Raw genomic sequence first — 18598 nt, forward strand, 5'->3', positions numbered from 1 at the left:
TTGCAGAATCGTGGCGCGAAACGTGGGGGGGGGGTCAATTTGACCCCCCCCCCCCCCAGTTAGAATAGGGTTAAGAGTATGCATATTGACCAAAAATAGTCAGAGGGATGCTAATTTACTCTTACAAGCTATCGCTACTATTTAAGTTGAAAACTGGAACTTTCTGAAAGGTTAAAGATGATCGTAAAATCAGTTCTGGCTACAGGATTTTATAATAATTATAATAGCATACAACATGTACCAAGTTTTCATCGTTTACCTGTCTAGAAAAGGCGGGAATACACCCTTTCGCAATTACCCGTACTTTGCCTCATCTTTGCCTCTTCGTTTTATTTATTTTTTTTTTATTAACAGTTGATCGTAATATTTACAAATTGTAAAGCAGTCTGCTATTATACAGTAATATAATAGTGTTACATTCGTCACTTGAAATTGGTCGGGTGACGCTCACAAAAATGTTTGAAAATCGCGCGATTATGTGGCATTTTGTTCGTTAGTTGGCGTCTTATCACTCCAAAGCAGTTCAGCTTAACTGTTGGCTTATAGAAGTGATCATCAATCGGTAAGGATTAGTCAGATGAATTCATGAATTCACTTTATGCATCACGGCTAATCGAACTATTCAACATCGTTGAAGTAACCATACTTTTTTATTTTCATAGTTCAAACTATTTCTTAACATTTATATGCAAAACGAAAGTACTCTACACGTTTTTCAAAATGCTCAGATGTAATGAGTCAATTCCACAAAGATTGCATTACGGCAACCTTTACTGACCTAAACAAGTTTTCTATAGAGTTATCAGTTTTATTATAACGGCATTCTGAAAACTTCGACTGCGTTTTGAATTCGTACCGAGCACAGCATTCAAAACAACGGGTTCCTCAGGTCCTCTTTAGGTACTGGTATACTTGCTAAAAGCATTCTCTTTAGCTTCCATTGACAACATGGGAGGAGAATGGAAGCGATCAACTTTCTCGGTAAATGAGGCTTTTCGTATATATCACACATTGCGTGCCTCTTTCTTTTTTCTGTTTCTGTTGTTTCAAACTACACTGCAGCCGACACACACACAAACACACCAAAGTTTACATTCAGGCAACCGTATTTTGGTATTGGTTAGAATCGAATTATATCTGTCTTGTGATTGGCTAATTATCTGTAGCAAAAACAAAACAAAACAAAACAAAACAAAAACAAAAACAAACAAACACAAAAATGCTGAAAACTGCTTATCGAATATCAGTGGCGTGCCAAAGGAGTAAAATGGAGTCTATACTCTAAAGGGGCCTGAGCTTTTGATTCCAGAAGAATATTTGTCAGAGGCAAAATGATAATCAGGCAGGGAAAGCAATCACATTATAAAGAAGTTCACACAACACGAACAGTCAGGGACAGGCTAGGGACACGGAACAAAGAAAACAAAAGGAGAGGATGGGAGGTCATGGGCAAGGAGGCCAACAGGTGAAGGGAGGGGGATTAAAGCAGGAGGGTGGATAGACAAAAGGCATAGGAGGGTCAGTGATAATCCTGAGTGCCATGGGGGTGCATCCATTTAAGAATTAATTTTCTCACACACCCAAGCTGTCGCCATTTATGTGTGTGCGATGAAGCGTTAACGCCGTCGCTAAGCAGGACTGTTGCATCATGGGGGGAGGGGGGGGGGGGGGGTTGTGAGCTTGAACATAACCTGAACTTTAAGGGCGATTTTCTTTTTTTTTTTCTTTTATGACTTCTAGGGATGCGGAAAGGGGTTGTTTTATATATTATTGTAAAGATAAAACTATACAATGTATGTAGAATTCAAGTATTTATATATACATGTGTAGACATGCCTAAAATTTCGTTTACTGCGACATACGCATTTCGACCGAGCGCATCACGACCTGTATGGACTACGCACATGTATTCTTTTATCTTGCGCTCTGCTTTTGTGGGAATTTCTTCAAGCATAGGTGTCAGGTTTTCCTACGTTACGTCTGCGGTCATTAATTCCATATTTGTTCGTTTGTCTGCTTTCTTATTCTGTGTTTTATGCATTTTACTTGAACTTAAAGGAGGTCTAGATATTTCGTTTGCTAAATGCACGCGAGTCACGTTGCATTGTATAATATGATGTATTTTGTTTCGTTGACCATTCATGAGAAGCATTTCTTTGAGCAAACTCTCTTTTCACACCAAAATCACTTATAAAAGATAGTCATACACATTGGTTATCAAAATAATAATTCCGTCATTTTCCTTTCGTTCTGAAACAGGAATCAGAATTCTCAACACGTCATCCACATTGGTTATCGAAACAATTCCGTCATTTTCCTTTCGTTCAGAAACAAAAATCTGTTATTCTCAACACGTTATTACAAAAATTACATCTCACAGCGATAATAGGGCCTACTAGAACCAGCTCATCGCCGCAAAATGACACATTACGGTTACGAGGACATACACAATGCTTGAACAAATTACTTTGCTTCAAAATGTAGAAACAGATGAAGTGACATAACAAGAGAAAGGGCGCACCGAAAGAGGTACACTGTATCAAGATCAACTAAGATAAACTCTAACAAAAAAGAAGAAGAAGAAGGAAACTATTCCCCCCCCCCCCCCCACACGCACACACATACACACAAACGAGTAGATACACAAAGGTCATATGTTTACCTTTGGGAGCAGTGATTTAAAAGATGTTTTAGATATCACATGTGATGCATAATAGGTCCGTTGTGCAAAGCATCCTACATATTTTTTTTGTAATAAAGCCTAGAATATAAGGAGATATCAGTATTTCTCTTATAGATTGTAAAGAACCTTCGGAATTAGGACCTTTGTTTCATTTTCGGATTAACGAACCTTCGGCATAACGAACCTTATTTCATTTTTTGATAAATGAACCTTTGGAATAACAAGTTACAAACCTCATATTTTCGGATTAACGAACCTTCGGAATAGCGAACTGTAACCGTTCACATTGTGTACTGTATTTTCGATCATACGGATTCAATTTTTTTTTTCCAGCGGTTGTTTCTATCCCTATAACTCACATTTCAGAACTATGGGGGTTTTGTTTCATGTACGTGGTGAATTAATACGCCTTTAATGCAAGAGCAAAAACATGGGAAAGTTTGAATGCTTTTCACGTGCACATCGTCACATAAAGAGAATCAGGTGCTGACGGACCATAGAAGTGTCTCAAAATCAATACTGCCATGCAGCTTGCACCAAAATCACAAGAAATACTACATGAAGATTCTGATAGGTATTATCCCGTAACAGGGGCGGATCCAGGAATTCCGTAAAGTGGGGGCGCGTTTACAAAATTAAAGGGGGCGCACGCACCCCTCCCCCATTTTTTTTTTACATTTCTTTTGTTTCAACAACAACAACAACAACAAATAAATAAAGGGGGGGGGGGGCGGGCGCCGGTTGCGGTCCTCTCTGGATCCGCCCCTGCGTAACCAAGTAAGTTTGAGAGAGAAAAGTTTGAGCCAAAAACACAGCGTTGACAAGTACTACCACAAATTGCATTTTAAATATGGTATATAGTGCACAGTACGAGAAAGTATACAGCACGAGATATCTAGTTTGATTTTCATTTCGCTTCGAATAGTGACAATCCGTCAAAGTGCAAACTACAGCTAGTGCCTAGCGGCACAGTTTACAGGTCTACCTTCTGTTCACTGCATGGTACACATAAACAAGAACAAAAGCGTTTTCTTCTTTTGCATGTTAGCATGGGGACGATAGTGAATTAAGTTCACCAAGATTCAATGTTTGTAAACAAGAAAGCAGCGCCGAGCAAAGGCCTCAGATCGTTTTTATAGCACACGTGCATCTATTGTGGTAACATTTTAATCAACGCACTAACACCATCTGAACATACTCAACGATCATGCCACACAATCACTGTGAAGGGGAAATGTTCAGCAACAACAAGAGCACGAGTATGTAGCCTACCATACTGTACGCACATTCATTCCGTGAGTGCCAAATACAAGCTAGAAACACACGCAATAAAGAAACATCGCAAGTTCATGAACGGAGGGCCGTGGGAACAGCAACGAAATCGGGGCAACAGCGTCTCGTAAAGAATGTTTAACACTGCCATATAAAGACCTTTTTTTTGTCTTATATCTTAACAAGATAAAGACGTTGTGATTTCGGGTGTTGTTCGTTATTCCGAAGGTTCGTTATTCCGAAGGTTCGTTTATCCGAAACACACAAATTCCCTAAACCATAGAGGTTCGTTAATCCGAAAACGAAAAAAGGTTCGTTAATTCGAACATTTGCGGCGTTATTTCGAAGGTTCGTTAATCCAAAAATGACATAGGGTTCGTCATTCCGAAGGTTCGTTAATCCGAAAATGAAATAGGGTTCGTTATCTCGAAGGTTCGTTGATCCGAAATGATATAGGGTCCGTAACGAACCTTCGAAGTAAGTCGAGCTTTGTTTCATTTTTGGATTAACGAACCTTCGGAATAACGAACCTTATTTCATTTTCGGATTAACAAACCTTCGGAATAACGAGCTGTAACCGTGATTTCATATCCGATTTGTTTAATTGGACCTTTTAAAAGCTATGATTGTATCGAATCATTGAGAGCAATGAAATTTAACGGCCTTCTGTCCGCCGTATCAAAAGTGTGATGATAAAGGGGATGTGCGCATTGTCATTCGAAATACATAACTACATGTAACTCTACATTTAAGTAATTAGTCTGATTACTATAGCAACTGATTTTGGGATTGATAGTCACTACTGACAGTTTTTATTCTCGTAAACGGCACCTGTCAATCTCACAGGCCTCAAGTCGAAGCACTCACACGTCATGAATTGACCATAACGTAAAAACGACAGAACTCTACACACAAGAGTTCTGTGATAAAAACACGCTGGGCACACAAGATGAGTATGTTGGAACCACATGGCGCACTCACTGCTGGCAGGGCAAGCACGTGCTTTGCTCATCGAACTGATCGTTTTTATAGCGATCATAATATCGCTGCACAGCAGAGATTCGTATTCCAATGCACAGTAGGCCTACTCTCTCTCTCTCTCTCTCTAAAAAAAAAAAAAAAAAAAAAAAAAAAAAAAAGAAAGATGAAAACATTCACACTTGAAGGGGTGGATACATTTAAAACGGAGTCAATTTAGAGTGAAATTGCAGTGAATTTTGACTGAAAATGTTCATTTTCACTCGGAGTGACCTCCGGGATCACTCGAAGATTTTGGAGTGCTATTGATGTAGCGCGATTCCGCTGCTTAAATGCATTCAGTTTTGCTCATAATCATTAATTTCATCCTTCTTTTTTTTTTCTTGGAAAGCAAGCACTCCTTAAAGAGGGAAAACTCCGATTGGACAAATTGCGACGTAAACATGCATTGATATAGTTATGTGATACGTATAAACAATTTATCATGAAAGGAGAGAAGGGTACCTACAGTACATGTATCCAAGATAAACATTATGCATGCACGTGTAGTACCACTTCTCGGGGAAGTTAAACGCAGCTTTGTTGATTACATAATGCCACTCTGGTGGTTTCGCCATACCCTTCTCTCTCTCCTACGTTTTCTTTGTTTTCTCCCTCTCTTTGTCTTTTTCTTTTTTCCCTACAAATCGTGTACTTTAAGAATAGACAGACGGTGTTAAACTTCAACTCAAGTGGCTTCTTAAGATCTGCGCCTCTTTCATCCATCTTAGGGACCGTGACACTATTGTGAATGACACAATTAAAAGCATCACACAAGGACTTTCGCGCCTCGTTAGACCTTTAAGACTCAGATCTCTTTCTTGTGTGTGTGTGTGTGTGTGTGGACGTGGACGCCATTGGGAAATATCAAGCTCGAGACAATAAGTGGCCACTTAAATATAATGACCGACCGATGTTGAAGGTAGATTAAATCAGTAACTAAGTCAGATATTGGGGAACCAGTAAATAAATAGGCAGCGATCGACACTTCGACGGTTTGCCAATCTAATGTGCAGCGATCGACGTCGAAAGTGTCAATCAAATACGTTATTTACGGTCGACGTCGAAGGTTGATAAAATCAGTACGCAGCGATCGATGTCGAAGGTTGATAATCGGATGGGTGCTGTTCGTAATATTCCGAAGGTTCGTAATTCCGAAGGGTCGTTAAATTCGAAACACACATATTCCCTAAACCTACAGGTTCGTTAATTCGAACGTTTGTGGCGTTATTCCGAAGATTCATGAATCCGAAAATGAAATTAACGGAACAATATACCTTCTGAATAACGAATCTTCGGACTAGAGAGCCTTCGGAATAACGAACATCGGAATAATAACTACCGATGTGTAAGGTTGATGAAATTATTAAATAGCGACCAATGTCCAAAGTTGATTAGGTCATACCGTCCGACGTCAGTGATCGAGAAAACTATAAAGTAGCGGCTGATGTCGAAGGTTGATAAAATAAGGACAATTAAATCAAATAGGTATAGCGTCCATAATGTCGAGATCAAATAAAATTGAGCAGCAACGAAGTGTCGAAGGTTTATGCAATCAACTTGGTATCGCACGACGTCGAATGTTAAGCAAAATTATCTGATTTATCCGACATTTGTTTTAGCATTGTAAAGAGGCTAAAGTTACCGTTATTCATTTCTGATCGTAAAAGCAATCATCCAACATTTACTAGTATTTTGACACCTTACGGAGCCGAATGTTACCGTCAATCATTTTCAAATGTTAAAGCAAACAACCGACATTCATTTTAGCATCTTACGGAGCTGAATGTTATCCTTTTTCATTTCCAAACGTGAAAGCAAACATCCGCTATTTATTTTAGCATCTAACTGAGCCGATTGATACCGTTAATCATTTCCAAATGTAAAAGCAACAATCTGTTATTTATTTTAGCATCGTTCGGAGCAGAACATTACCGTTATTCATTTCCAAATTTAAAAGCAAACATCCGACAATCATTTTAGCATCGTACGGAGCCGAATGTTACTGTTTTTCATTTTGAACGTCAAGGCAGACATCAGACATTTACTTTACCATCAAACGCAGCTGAATGTTACTGTTCTTCATTTCGAAATGTAATAGCAAATATCCGACATTTATTTTATTTTATGGAGCAGACTGTTACTGCTATTCACTTCCAAACATAAAAAGCAATCATCTGCCATTTTTTGGGCATCTTCCGGAGCCAAATGTTATTGCTATTTACTTTCGAAAGTAAAAGCAAACACCCGACATCTGTTTAATCATCATGCGGAGTTGAATATTAGTGTTATTAATTTCCGAACATCAAAGGGATCATTCGACATTTATTTTAGCATCTTCCGGAGCTGAATGTTATTGTTATTTACTTTTGAACGTAAAAGCAAACATCCGGCATTTATTTTTATCATCGTACAGAGTTGAATATTATTGTTATTCATTTCCGAACGTCAAAGCAAAGATCCGACATTTATTTTAGCATCTTCCGGAGATGAATGTTATTGCTATTTACTTCCGAAAGTAAAAGCAAACATCCGACATTTATTCAATCATCGTACGGAGTATTATTGTTATTCATTTCCAAACGTCAAAGGGATCATTCGACATTTGCTTTAGCATATTCCGGAGCTGAATGTTATGGTTATTATTTTACTTTCGAACGTAAAAGCAAACATCCGGCAAATTACTGATACTTTTCAAAAGATTTTCGCGGATCGATTTCAGCTAATTTCCTTCATGTAGCCGATGGTTGACGGGAGAGTTTGATTTTCATATCATTAATTCCGCGCTGGAGCGCTCGGGCAAATGCGGGTGTTTAGACGAGCGTGAAAGTGCGGGCGACTTCCCTCGTCTGTACGCGTCCAAACGCCCGCGTATAGACTAGTACGCCCGGACGAAAGGGCTTCCCGCATTTGCCCTAGGGGTTTGCGTGACGTTTCCCGCGGTCGGCACTGTAGATTACTGGGCTTTAAACCTGGCCTATCTCTAGAAGTGTGAATGGCCCTCGATGTTTATCTCAGTCCTAGACAGCTACTATGACTCATCCAGTGAAGGCATTAGACTACGGAATATCCTTTGTCTACAGGGTAGATGCCCTAACGGGCGCCAGCAAGCTAGTTCGCATACTACATTGTAGTTTGAAAGTGAAGCAAGTTCACAGGTATGTTTCTAACCTCAGAATAAGAATGATATACAATTCATTTCACAGTCACATATAAACATAATCAATTCATTCTCTTTCTTTAAGCTCATGGCATAAAACACACTAGACAGCACAGAATACTGGAGAAAATATTGGATGGAAATTTTATCTGTGGGAGATAAGGTATGCAGTGGGGACACTGTGGTACTTTTTGACTATAGTTACATTCAGACGAGGTTATGCTCTTGCCCCCTAACTACGAAGTGCGTCCACACGACAAAGCTTAACCTCGAGGGTAAGCCCCTGCCCCTTTGAGTTCGTTGATTTTTGTGTCCACACTGTGCTTAACTACAAGTGGGACCCCTGCGGCTTGTGGTTAGAGCACTAACCATAAGATATCTCATGGCTCTTAACATCGAGCTAACCTCGAGGTTAGCTAACTACGAGTGCATCTAAACGGTCCCTAACTACAAGCTTAACCTCGAGGTTCCCTAACCTCGAGATTAAGGCTTGTTGTCTGAACGTAACACAGTCCCAAGTTTTGGTTCCTATCAAGCACTCATGTCCTTCGATATAATGTCGTTACCCATGATGTTCCTCTCATCCTGACCCATACATAGTGTAAATGGATACCTGACCATGCTGGAGTATTGGCGGTAATACCAGCAGAGCCCTCTGGAAGAGCAGAGCTAAAACTGAAGAAGCTACCCTGGGTAAACCCACTGAAGATTTAGTCCTGAGTATACTCGAAGAAGGGTCTATGAGAAATGTGTGATAGGCCCTATAGCAAAATCAGCTCATTCTCAATGGGTTAAAAAGGCCAAAAGCTTCTTGAATTCCCATACCAAGCAGGATATAACAATTTATCACTTTCAATTAACCAACTGGCAAAATTGGACAAGAAAACAGAGTCCAATAACTCAAGTTAGCTGAGGCCTTCCATAGTCATTTTCAACATAAATTGTTGTTCTAGTTTGAGGCTTCAATATAATTTAAGTTAAGACAGCTAACTTCCAGTCAACTCTAAAAGTTATGGAACCTCACTATGAACCCAACTACAACTTTCCAGGCTTTGCAGCTACACCACATTGCATGATTTGGACACAAGGAGCCAAGATGTGTAGCTGGACACGGTTGGCATGTGCAGGTCCCAGCTATAAACGGGTTTCAAAACGACTTTGCATTTATCAACTCTAGAGAAACATGTTTCTGGCTCAAATGCATTCGCGATCGCACTTTCTTTGGCATTTCAGAAATGCATTTCTAACCCCATAATAAAAACAGCTTCGCATTTACCAAGTGCCCAAAACTGACTGAAAGTTATTTGCAAACTTTAATTCTGCACCAGAAGTGAGTTGATAAATCCACCCTTTGATGATGTATTATTTCTGGCCTTACTCTTTTGGTGTGCACTTTTGATCTGAACAGTTAACTCTCTCTCTCTCTCTGGACAGTGGATTACAGCTGTACTTTATTGCATCTTATGTGCTAGCACTTTGCATTCCTTGCATGCTGGCAATTTTCTGATAACACCAATATTAGTACTAACATTGTACATGTGTGTTCTGTTTAACATCAACAAGAAAATTGTTTCACTACAGACTTATAGGGAGAAAAACTATACTTCCGAGTTTGATTTCCGCAAAATGTTGGCAGTTGGAAAATGATTCTAACATCAAAAAAGGAAGCATGTTGTTTCCTTTCGCCTGCACCTCATTTGTGTCTCTTTTTTTTTAGAATCATATTGATTGTGATTGTATGTGTGTGTGTTTGTTTGTGGGTGTGTGTGTATAAACACAAGATGTACATTTTAATTTTGGGGTCACTCCACTATCTTTGTTTCTCTAGCATTGTTGATTGTAAATTGTTTGCATACATTCACGATGTATGTCTTTTTATGTAAAATTATAGAAATCAAATAAAGATTACTGAAAAAAAAATCTGATGAGTGTATGCTGTTGCTCACTTTCCTTTCCTTCTTTTATAGCAGTACACAAATTAGAATGCCAGAGATAAATAATTTTACTTTACCATCCTGAAGACATACCTCCCATTAAACCAGTCTTACTACAGGCAACTCCATTTAATAGAAAGGCAATGAAGTTTTAAGAAGATTGCTCTGGGAGGGTTAATGTGGACATTCAGGCACAAGTCAGCTGGATGCTATCAACATTTACCACATCAAGTGTAGAATAACTCCAGCATGATGTATACACAGGTGCATCAGAGCTTTCAACCAGTTTCAGGCAAGGGTACTTGACTCGAAAGTTTACAAACAGAACAGATGTGGCAAAATACATCTTTTAAAATTCATCTGTTGAATGTGACCACTAAAAAGCAATATTAAAATGCTCGTAAAGCAAGTAACCATGGGATTGACTGCTTAAAGGCCACCTGAAGGACTAACATACGAGGATATAGTGCCTGGTGCATGGGGCACAGATTGTACAATATTGTGTTCACAACCTGTTGAAAACTAATCCTGAGTACACTCGGGGCAGGTGTATCTGGGAAATGGGAAAGGTACATGTATGCTGTAACAAAATCTGCTCATCCTCAATGGTTTTTAACACCTCCCAAGGTAGTTAAAGATCTCAACATTTTGAGTTTGATCCCACTCAAACAAGATTTTGCTTCCAATGATTCTACTATACTCTGATTACACCAAAGTGTCATGTTTGAAAGTGATTTGTATTCAACTTTTGTTTGCCCAATCTGAACTGAAGAGGTTTTCATTCACCAGTGTTATGGTGGTGGGTTGTATTTTACCCAACTGATTTACAGCTCTTGTCAGATGATGAGTGGTAGTGACTAAAAGAGATTTTCCAGCAGGACTGGGCAACACTGGCTGCATTCCAACTTTGCAGTCGCCAACAATGGAATCCATTGTGTGGTTTCCTCTAATTGAACAGTGATGATATGGTTACTGGCAGACATCACAGGATGTGTTGTAGGCAGCTCCTCACACAACAGTGGTACATCATCACTCCAGTACAAACAAATACCTGTCTAGTAAAGTTCTAACCACTAATGCAATTTACAGGAAATTGATTATTTTCTCAATCAAATGAGGCACAAGAGCTGGGCTACTGGTTATCTTTTTACCTTCCCTGCTGATATATTAGATAAATTAATCATTTATTTGATTTCCACTGTGTGCAATGGAATTGCCATCTGGGTATTTGTCTGCCATTTTTGTGAACTTTGAAATATGAGCCTGCCTAACAGGTTATTACAAACCAAGTGATCTTGCCTTACACCAGAGGTTATTCACCAGGCCACAGCTGACAGATTAGCCAAAATCTCAGCTACATGTCATATTGTGCGAGTCTGATTTCATGACATTTAACCATGTAAAAGGTATTTATATATATATTCATGTTTGGCAGGGGGAAAAAATACTCTGTTTAATCTACCCTTCAATATAAAATGACTTTCAAATACAAGTTCCGTGTCAGCTTAATTCCAAGTTTATGGAGCTGCAAAAGGGATTACCTCAACAAGAACCAAGCCAGACCTTAGGACAAAGACAGCTTTGTTTGCTTTACTGTGAGTCTGTTAACTCCACCAAGGAAGGAGGATGAGTTTTCACTGGCATTGGTTGGTTGATTTGTTTGTTTGTTTGTCTGTTCACAAAGTTGTATATGGATTTGAATGGAACTTGCAGGAAAAGTTGACTACATCACGATGAACAGATAGTTCAAGTCTGGTAGTGATCTGGGAATTGTATGAATTTTTGAAGGATTTTTTAATCTTTTGGGAGATAGGGTCATTGAACTTGGGAGTTCAAGATGAACCAATTTTAGGTGGATTTACATATGCACTCTATTAAGTGTGTGCTCTGCTCAGTAAGAGGTGTCATGTAGCTGGAAGCTGATGACGTAAACATTAGGCTTCTATATTGGGAAATTGGGCAATTTTCAGCATGCGTGTATTGGTGGAAATTAGCTGCTTGGTGTTATATTTGGGGCTGTAAGAATGAATACAAAAGAAATGTTGAGCTTGAGGACCAATAGGGCCACTTCATTAGAAGAGATTTTTTGTGTGTGTGCAATAAAGTTCTTTTAACTGCATTTCCCAACCTCAATTACTACACCTCAATCAACCTGAAAGTATTTCATCCACTATGTAACAGCAAGCACATACCACACTGACCTTTCACACATTTTGCCCGACACAAAATCAGTCAATTTCCTTCTGACAGGAATTCAACACACTGAATTTTGGCCTTTGACCTTCACTGGTTTCTCATGTTTGATACACTGGCTTTGCACATGACTTGACCTTTTGTCCCTCACTGTCATATTTGGAAACAATTCACATGAAAACATGTGTTGTGATACAACAAACAGATAAAAGTGTGTATCAAACACATCTTGCATTCATGCATTAAACAGCAAAATTCTAAGAGCATCACCATAAACTTTGACATGAACAAGATTTTGCCCTACTTCAATTAGTAAATTGCTCTGTACTCTATCCAAAAAACAAAAAACAAAAATAAATAAAAATAACATCAAACATTACCTGAGCTTTGATGAAAACAAGGAAGTTAAAGACGCCCTGGTCTGGACCCAGCATTTTTCTTTCCTAAATCTAATTGATGAAATGCTCTTTTGGATGAATTGTTCTTTTATCCCATTCCTTTAATCAAATGACTGCTCTCACCTGTTTGGCCAGGCTTGTAGACAGGTTTGTCCGTTTCAATGAACATCTCGGTATTCACACCACTTATGGTGACCAATCTCTTCTCGACTACCTCAAACCCTTCCTGGGTCACCAGTGTCCTCCGCATCTTGATGACCAAGGTGGCCTCAATGCTCTCCTCTTCAATGGCTGGCACCTGCATTTTGGTGACAATTATCACATCACTTCTCACTTCATGACATATCTCAGCTAAAGAAAAATGTTGGTAAATTTTGTCATTCATGTCTTAATCTGACCCTCCAAAAACCCTCTATATAGGCCCTATAAAATAACCCATCTATTTATTCATATTTTCATTTTTATCTCTTTAAAATTTACTTAATACTTTCTTTCTCTTTTAACTCTCCATCTTGTATGCAGATTCCATAATAATCTCCTTCCATGTACTCTGCTGATCCCAAGTGAGTGCATAAATTCAGCTCCATGCAGTTCAAATTTGTATAATGATCTACCAGACATTAACCTGATAAACCGGTGACATTTTCTTGATTTCTTATACCGTATTTTATGCCCTTTCTTGACTTTGTATACAGTTCTTCATCATTAGAAATGTGTTGTCTTCTTACAACTGTCACAAAAGGCCATTCTCTCTATCTGAAGTGGACAGGAAGAGAGAAGCAATGACAGTCTTCATACCTGCATTTCGTAGCAGGCCATGCGGAACTCCATGAACTGGAGGGGCACCTTCGACAGGACAGTGGTATTGTCCATCAGTCGAATGGCCACCTCCAGGGGACCGGTCATGTTCTGCAGGGTGATGCATATCGTCTCTGTCGTCTCTGCCACAAACACCTTCGGCACAATGACCAGGTATCCGGTGTCAAAGCTGAAATCAGTAAGGAAACCACAACCCAGTGTCAAAAGATTGTATTCTCTCAAAATTTGTTCAAGAGTTGGGTAGTCAAGTACTAACTCTACTTTTCAGCTCAAAATGACCATACTTTCATTTGCTTCTAAAGTATGAGTAGTTAAACTTTATTACTCTCGACTATACCAATCATCACTGACAGTATGGCTATGATAAGATTAACTAAATTATTATAATATATGCTCTATATCCCTTATCAAGGTAGGAGAAGGGCACAGAAACTCTGTTTTCTAAATCTAGTCACAAGATGGGACAGAAACCAGGTTTATAGTACGATTACCATCCATCTGTAGTTGCTAATGGGATGAGCAGCTCTTAAAATCAATCAACTCAGCTTTCCATCAAGTTGAGACTGCTACGTGTATGAGCACCAATTTCACTTCTAATGGACCCATTTACTAACATATTCAAATCTTATGCATAACTTTCTGACAATGGTTTTTCTTGACAACCTGAAAGCTTGCCAGAGGTTTGCCCAATGTAGCTATGACTTATGCATGCAAATTGGATTACAAGTACTGAACAGTGTATTTGAGGTACAGGTTTAATAAAATAGCTTGTTACTACTTCAGGAAGGAAGAAATATCTATGAATTTGAATATGTTTGTAAATCATTCTACAGAGACTCCAACTCTCCTGTTTTCGACGGGAGATCTCCCGCCGAAAACCCATTTTTGCACGATCTCCCGTTCTCCCGTTTGAGATTTGATTTCTCCCGCCCTAGCTCTGTGTCTCCCGGTGGAAAGGATTTCTTACTTATTTCTATCGTATGTTGAAAAAATAAGCCTAAGACAGCACCAGAGAACATCTAGAATCCTAGGAACTTCGCGCTTCGCACACATCAACTTGGAGTCTCCCGTTTGCTAGGGGTTTCGGGCGGGAGAATCTCCTGATCAGAAGGTGCTTGGGGTTGGAGTCTCTGATTCTATTGAGCAATTTTTCAGCTCTCCATGATTAAGCTGACTTGAATACAAAATAAAAATTGAACAAATGCAACTACTGAAATTTACCATCTCAAGTATGGATGAAAGTTGTTGAATCTAAAGTGTTACATGTTTAAAGAAGCAATACTGTTGCATGCACCCAAAAACAAAACAAAAAAAAACACACACACACACACATGAAAGTTACATAAAAGGTCACATTATTGTGATCACTTCCCTACTGTGTTGTTCACTGAAAAATTCCAGAATAATGAAATCTTGGGTGGAAGAATGGACAATATCAAATGTTGTGATATTTAGTTTAACTAGGAGTATTAAGGTAAACTGTTTTGTTGTTGTTCTTGTTGTTGTTGTTCTAGTCCACCACACCCCCTTGATGTTTTGTAGGAGAGGGGAAATACCACCAGTACAATGCTATTTTTGTTCAACCGCAACTGGAGTGGAACAGTGGAGACTGTTCTCTCTGTTGAGGTTTCCCCAAGCTCCTTTGTGATTGGTCCCAAGGTAGAACAAATTCATGAGCAGTGAGTCATCGTTTGTTTCGCTCTTAAAATTCCCCAAAGAAAGCTATGGTGCACTGACAGACAGCAGGATCTATTACAACTTTCAGAGGTTTCAGGGTCAATCAAAATCCCAAGCAAAGTATATCCCTACAAATCCCATCTTCCCGTGCTGAGATGTAAAGTCAGTGTGACAAAAGGCAACACACTGAAGTCAATCTACAGGTTCAGTGCATTTAGTGGAACGCTAATAAAGAGACAATTTATTTAAGAAATGATGAAAAGCACAAAATGCTGCATGTGTTAGCGGTCCTAGTTTGGACAAGTCCCAATGTCCGAACAACGTTTGGAAAACAAAAACAGGGTAACATTCCTTTCCTTGGGAAATGAAATCACAGGAGGGAGTAAGAGGTAGGCCTACAACCTTAGCAAAAACACACTGAAAAACCTTTCTGTTAAGGTTTTCATTGCAACATACCCATTCACATGCGATCTAACCCAAGCAGAGGAAACTTGATTGAAGAATTCTACAGTCTAGCTCTGTCATTTTTTTGGCAAAGTTGTGTTGCCTCAGATCTGAGCACAGTATATACCAAACACACTACTGAATAACCCAGTGCATTAAACCTGGATTTGCCGTGGATGACTTTGCCTACCATGTTAAGATAGAATTTAGAATTTAGAATACTGTAAAAGTGGATATTTTCGCGCGACTAATTTTTTGCGCTCGGCAGGGTAAGAAGAGTCTCGCGTGTTTCTAATTCTGCGGAATCAAGACATCCACTACTGGAACATATGGTAAGCAAAAATATTTGTGTGCTTTTATTTTCGCGATAGTTTCAGGTTGCGCGAAATGCACGAAAATTTCAACACCGCGAAAATTTCCACTTTTACAGTATAGAATTTGCAGTTGAGAAACAGAATGATAGGTCTCCTATTTTATATCAATCAAACACAGAGTCACCACGTGTATAAGAAAACATTTCTAGACCCAAAGAATATGCGTATCAACTCACCAACGCAACTTGTATTTCAAGGAAAGAGATTTATTTTTCATCACAAAAACATCCCTATAAGTATTGACTACATGTATATTCAAATTTCATGTGTTACAAAATTCAAAATTGCCCTGAAACACTGCTATCGCATGTGAACATTCAAGCAAGCAGCAATGTTTGTAAACAGAGTGTCATCGTGCCTGGACTATTGTGCAGCCGAACCTTAAATCGATAAGCGTTTCTCAATAGTACACACTGTAAGGGTTGTCTGGACATTGTCAAGGCAATGCAATGCCTTACACTGGGTGGCTTTGGATAGAATGCGGCAAAAATCACTGTGCCATCTGTTCAACATTCAGTATGCAGCATTTTTAAGAGACAGGGTAAAAAAACAAAAACAAACAACAAACAACAGAATATATCTTCTAGAATTTGTCTGAATGCTGTCCAGTAATTCTGGTCAGAAAAGTCCTTAGGAGGGGGGTATCAGTGACTGCAGGAAAAATGCTGTGAGAACCTGGATAGAACCAGAAGAAAAGTCCTCACACTAAACAACAAAATAACCCCAATATAATGTACACCAGATGGGTACCTACAGACTGAAGGATAAACTGTGGCCATCCAAGAAACAGGTAGGCCTACATTGTACACCCTGTACACGCAGTGATCCCCTCTTCCCTCTCTTTCAATCATACTTCCTAACCATGATCTAATTTTATCACCAACCGGTAGGGATATAGGCAGTCTACAAAAAGGTAACCTTTAACCACTTCCCAAAATTCAGACAGAACTCTGCGACAATTCCATCACGTGCACATTGTTTTGACTGAAAAACTGAATGAAGCCCCAAAGTAGGTAGCCCAGGGAGGGTTGGGAGAAATTTCAAATGGATCTACAATCTCTAAACCAATACCTATCAATTTTCTTTTTTTTTTCATTCTTTTTTTTCATTTGAAGAAAAAAATAATACCCTTTATGAATAAGGTTGAATATTAATACAACAGCTACAATGTAGATGCATTTTTGAGAAGTTTTTAAACAGCAATACTAATTTCCCTTTTCTACCATCATTATCAGGCCTTTTTGACCATTTACTGGATAACAAATTGGCACTGATCTTTAAAAGCCATGCTGTTCATTGTACAACATACAAAATGTATGAAACATACAATTATCAGATAAGGGTCAGATCGTGGTATCTGTTTTTTTATTTTTGTCTTTGTTTGTTTTGTTGTTGTTTTTGCTAGAAAAAAAAAAAAAAAAACTTTGTGCATACAAAAGGTTTTCTGGCTGCTCTGATGGAAATCACCAGAAGATAAACGTCCATCCAAAGGACAAAAAGAACATAAAATTTATTTGAACAGATATCAATGGATGCCAAAAATCGACATTCATTTCTCATGCATTTGGCTTCTCTGGCAATGTGTGACATGGGCATTACCTTTTAATATGTCTCATATTTAGGTAATGACTTAGAAATTCCATATGAACAAGAAGGCCCCAATCTGCCAAAGTTAATGCTGTGCATGATATAAAAGTGTGTACATGGTCAGTAAGATGTCAGAAAGGGGTCAGTTAGAGGACATAGAGAGGTCAGCAGACAAAAACATTCTTATACAGGAAGTGGTACATTATGTCATTCACTGCAAGTGCAACCTGTCATTCCTACTGGTGATAAGTCTAGACTAAAATGGCAACTCTTCACAATGCACAAAGTACAAACAAGGAGAGGCATTTGCAAATATGCTTACTTGCAAAAGTGGTGACCATATACCTAAGAATACCCTTTCTTTCGTTCATCATAAAAGCAGCAATGTTTGTGGTTTGTTTGTTGTTTTTTTTTCTCTCTCTCCACGAGAAACAGAATAAGGGGTGAGAGAATAAGAGTAGTGTGTGATGCTGCTAACATGATGGCATTGACAGGTTTCGCAGGATTACTGTGGAACAGCTTGAGCTGGGGGAAGAAATAGTATGTGTCACCATACTCAAAGCAGATCATAGACTTTGTCATGCACCAAAGGGCAATGACCTCTTCCAGGGTGCTTTTCTTTGAACAAGCGTCAGCCAGGAGTGGTTTGTAAAAACACTTGAAAGGATGGGGGAAAGCGGCTTGCTGGAGTTGGGTTCAGCTGTCTCAAAAACATCAGAGTCTCATCATTTTGACAGTTGCGGGATTTAAGTACAAATCCACTTCTACAAAGGTTGATTTTCTACGGACGTACATGTGTATCCACGAACAGCTCTTCTCAACTAGCATGATGACTCACTTAATTTGCACTCTATATAAAAGTTCAACTCTTCACAAAACAAAAATTACAAATGTACCATACAATTATGAAACAATACCAGTTCTTCTCTTGATCTCTACTTTCATATCTATCTCCAGGGAGAGCTTGTCCCTTAAAGAAAATAAAGGGAGAAGTGACTATTGGACTTATCTAAACAGACAATAACATTGAGATTTGCAGA

General features: G+C 38.9%; 1 protein-coding gene across 1 annotated transcript in view; it reads right to left on the minus strand.

Moving 5' to 3' along the window:
* LOC139738187 (ovostatin-like) overlaps nucleotides 1–18598 on the minus strand; it is a 91993-nt gene that overhangs the window by 65373 nt on the left and 8022 nt on the right. The window contains exons 2-3 of the mRNA XM_071648846.1: nucleotides 13456–13645; nucleotides 12781–12955 (exon numbers count right to left, since the gene is read on the minus strand). Coding sequence (XP_071504947.1) covers nucleotides 12781–12955; nucleotides 13456–13645 — 365 coding nt within the window. The remainder of the gene's footprint in view (nucleotides 1–12780; nucleotides 12956–13455; nucleotides 13646–18598) is intronic.

This window comes from Diadema antillarum, unplaced genomic scaffold (assembly GCF_040938485.1).
Source record: "Diadema antillarum isolate AM-2024a unplaced genomic scaffold, OU_Dant_1.0 seq00000728_RagTag, whole genome shotgun sequence".
Classification (NCBI taxonomy): domain Eukaryota; kingdom Metazoa; phylum Echinodermata; class Echinoidea; order Diadematoida; family Diadematidae; genus Diadema; species Diadema antillarum.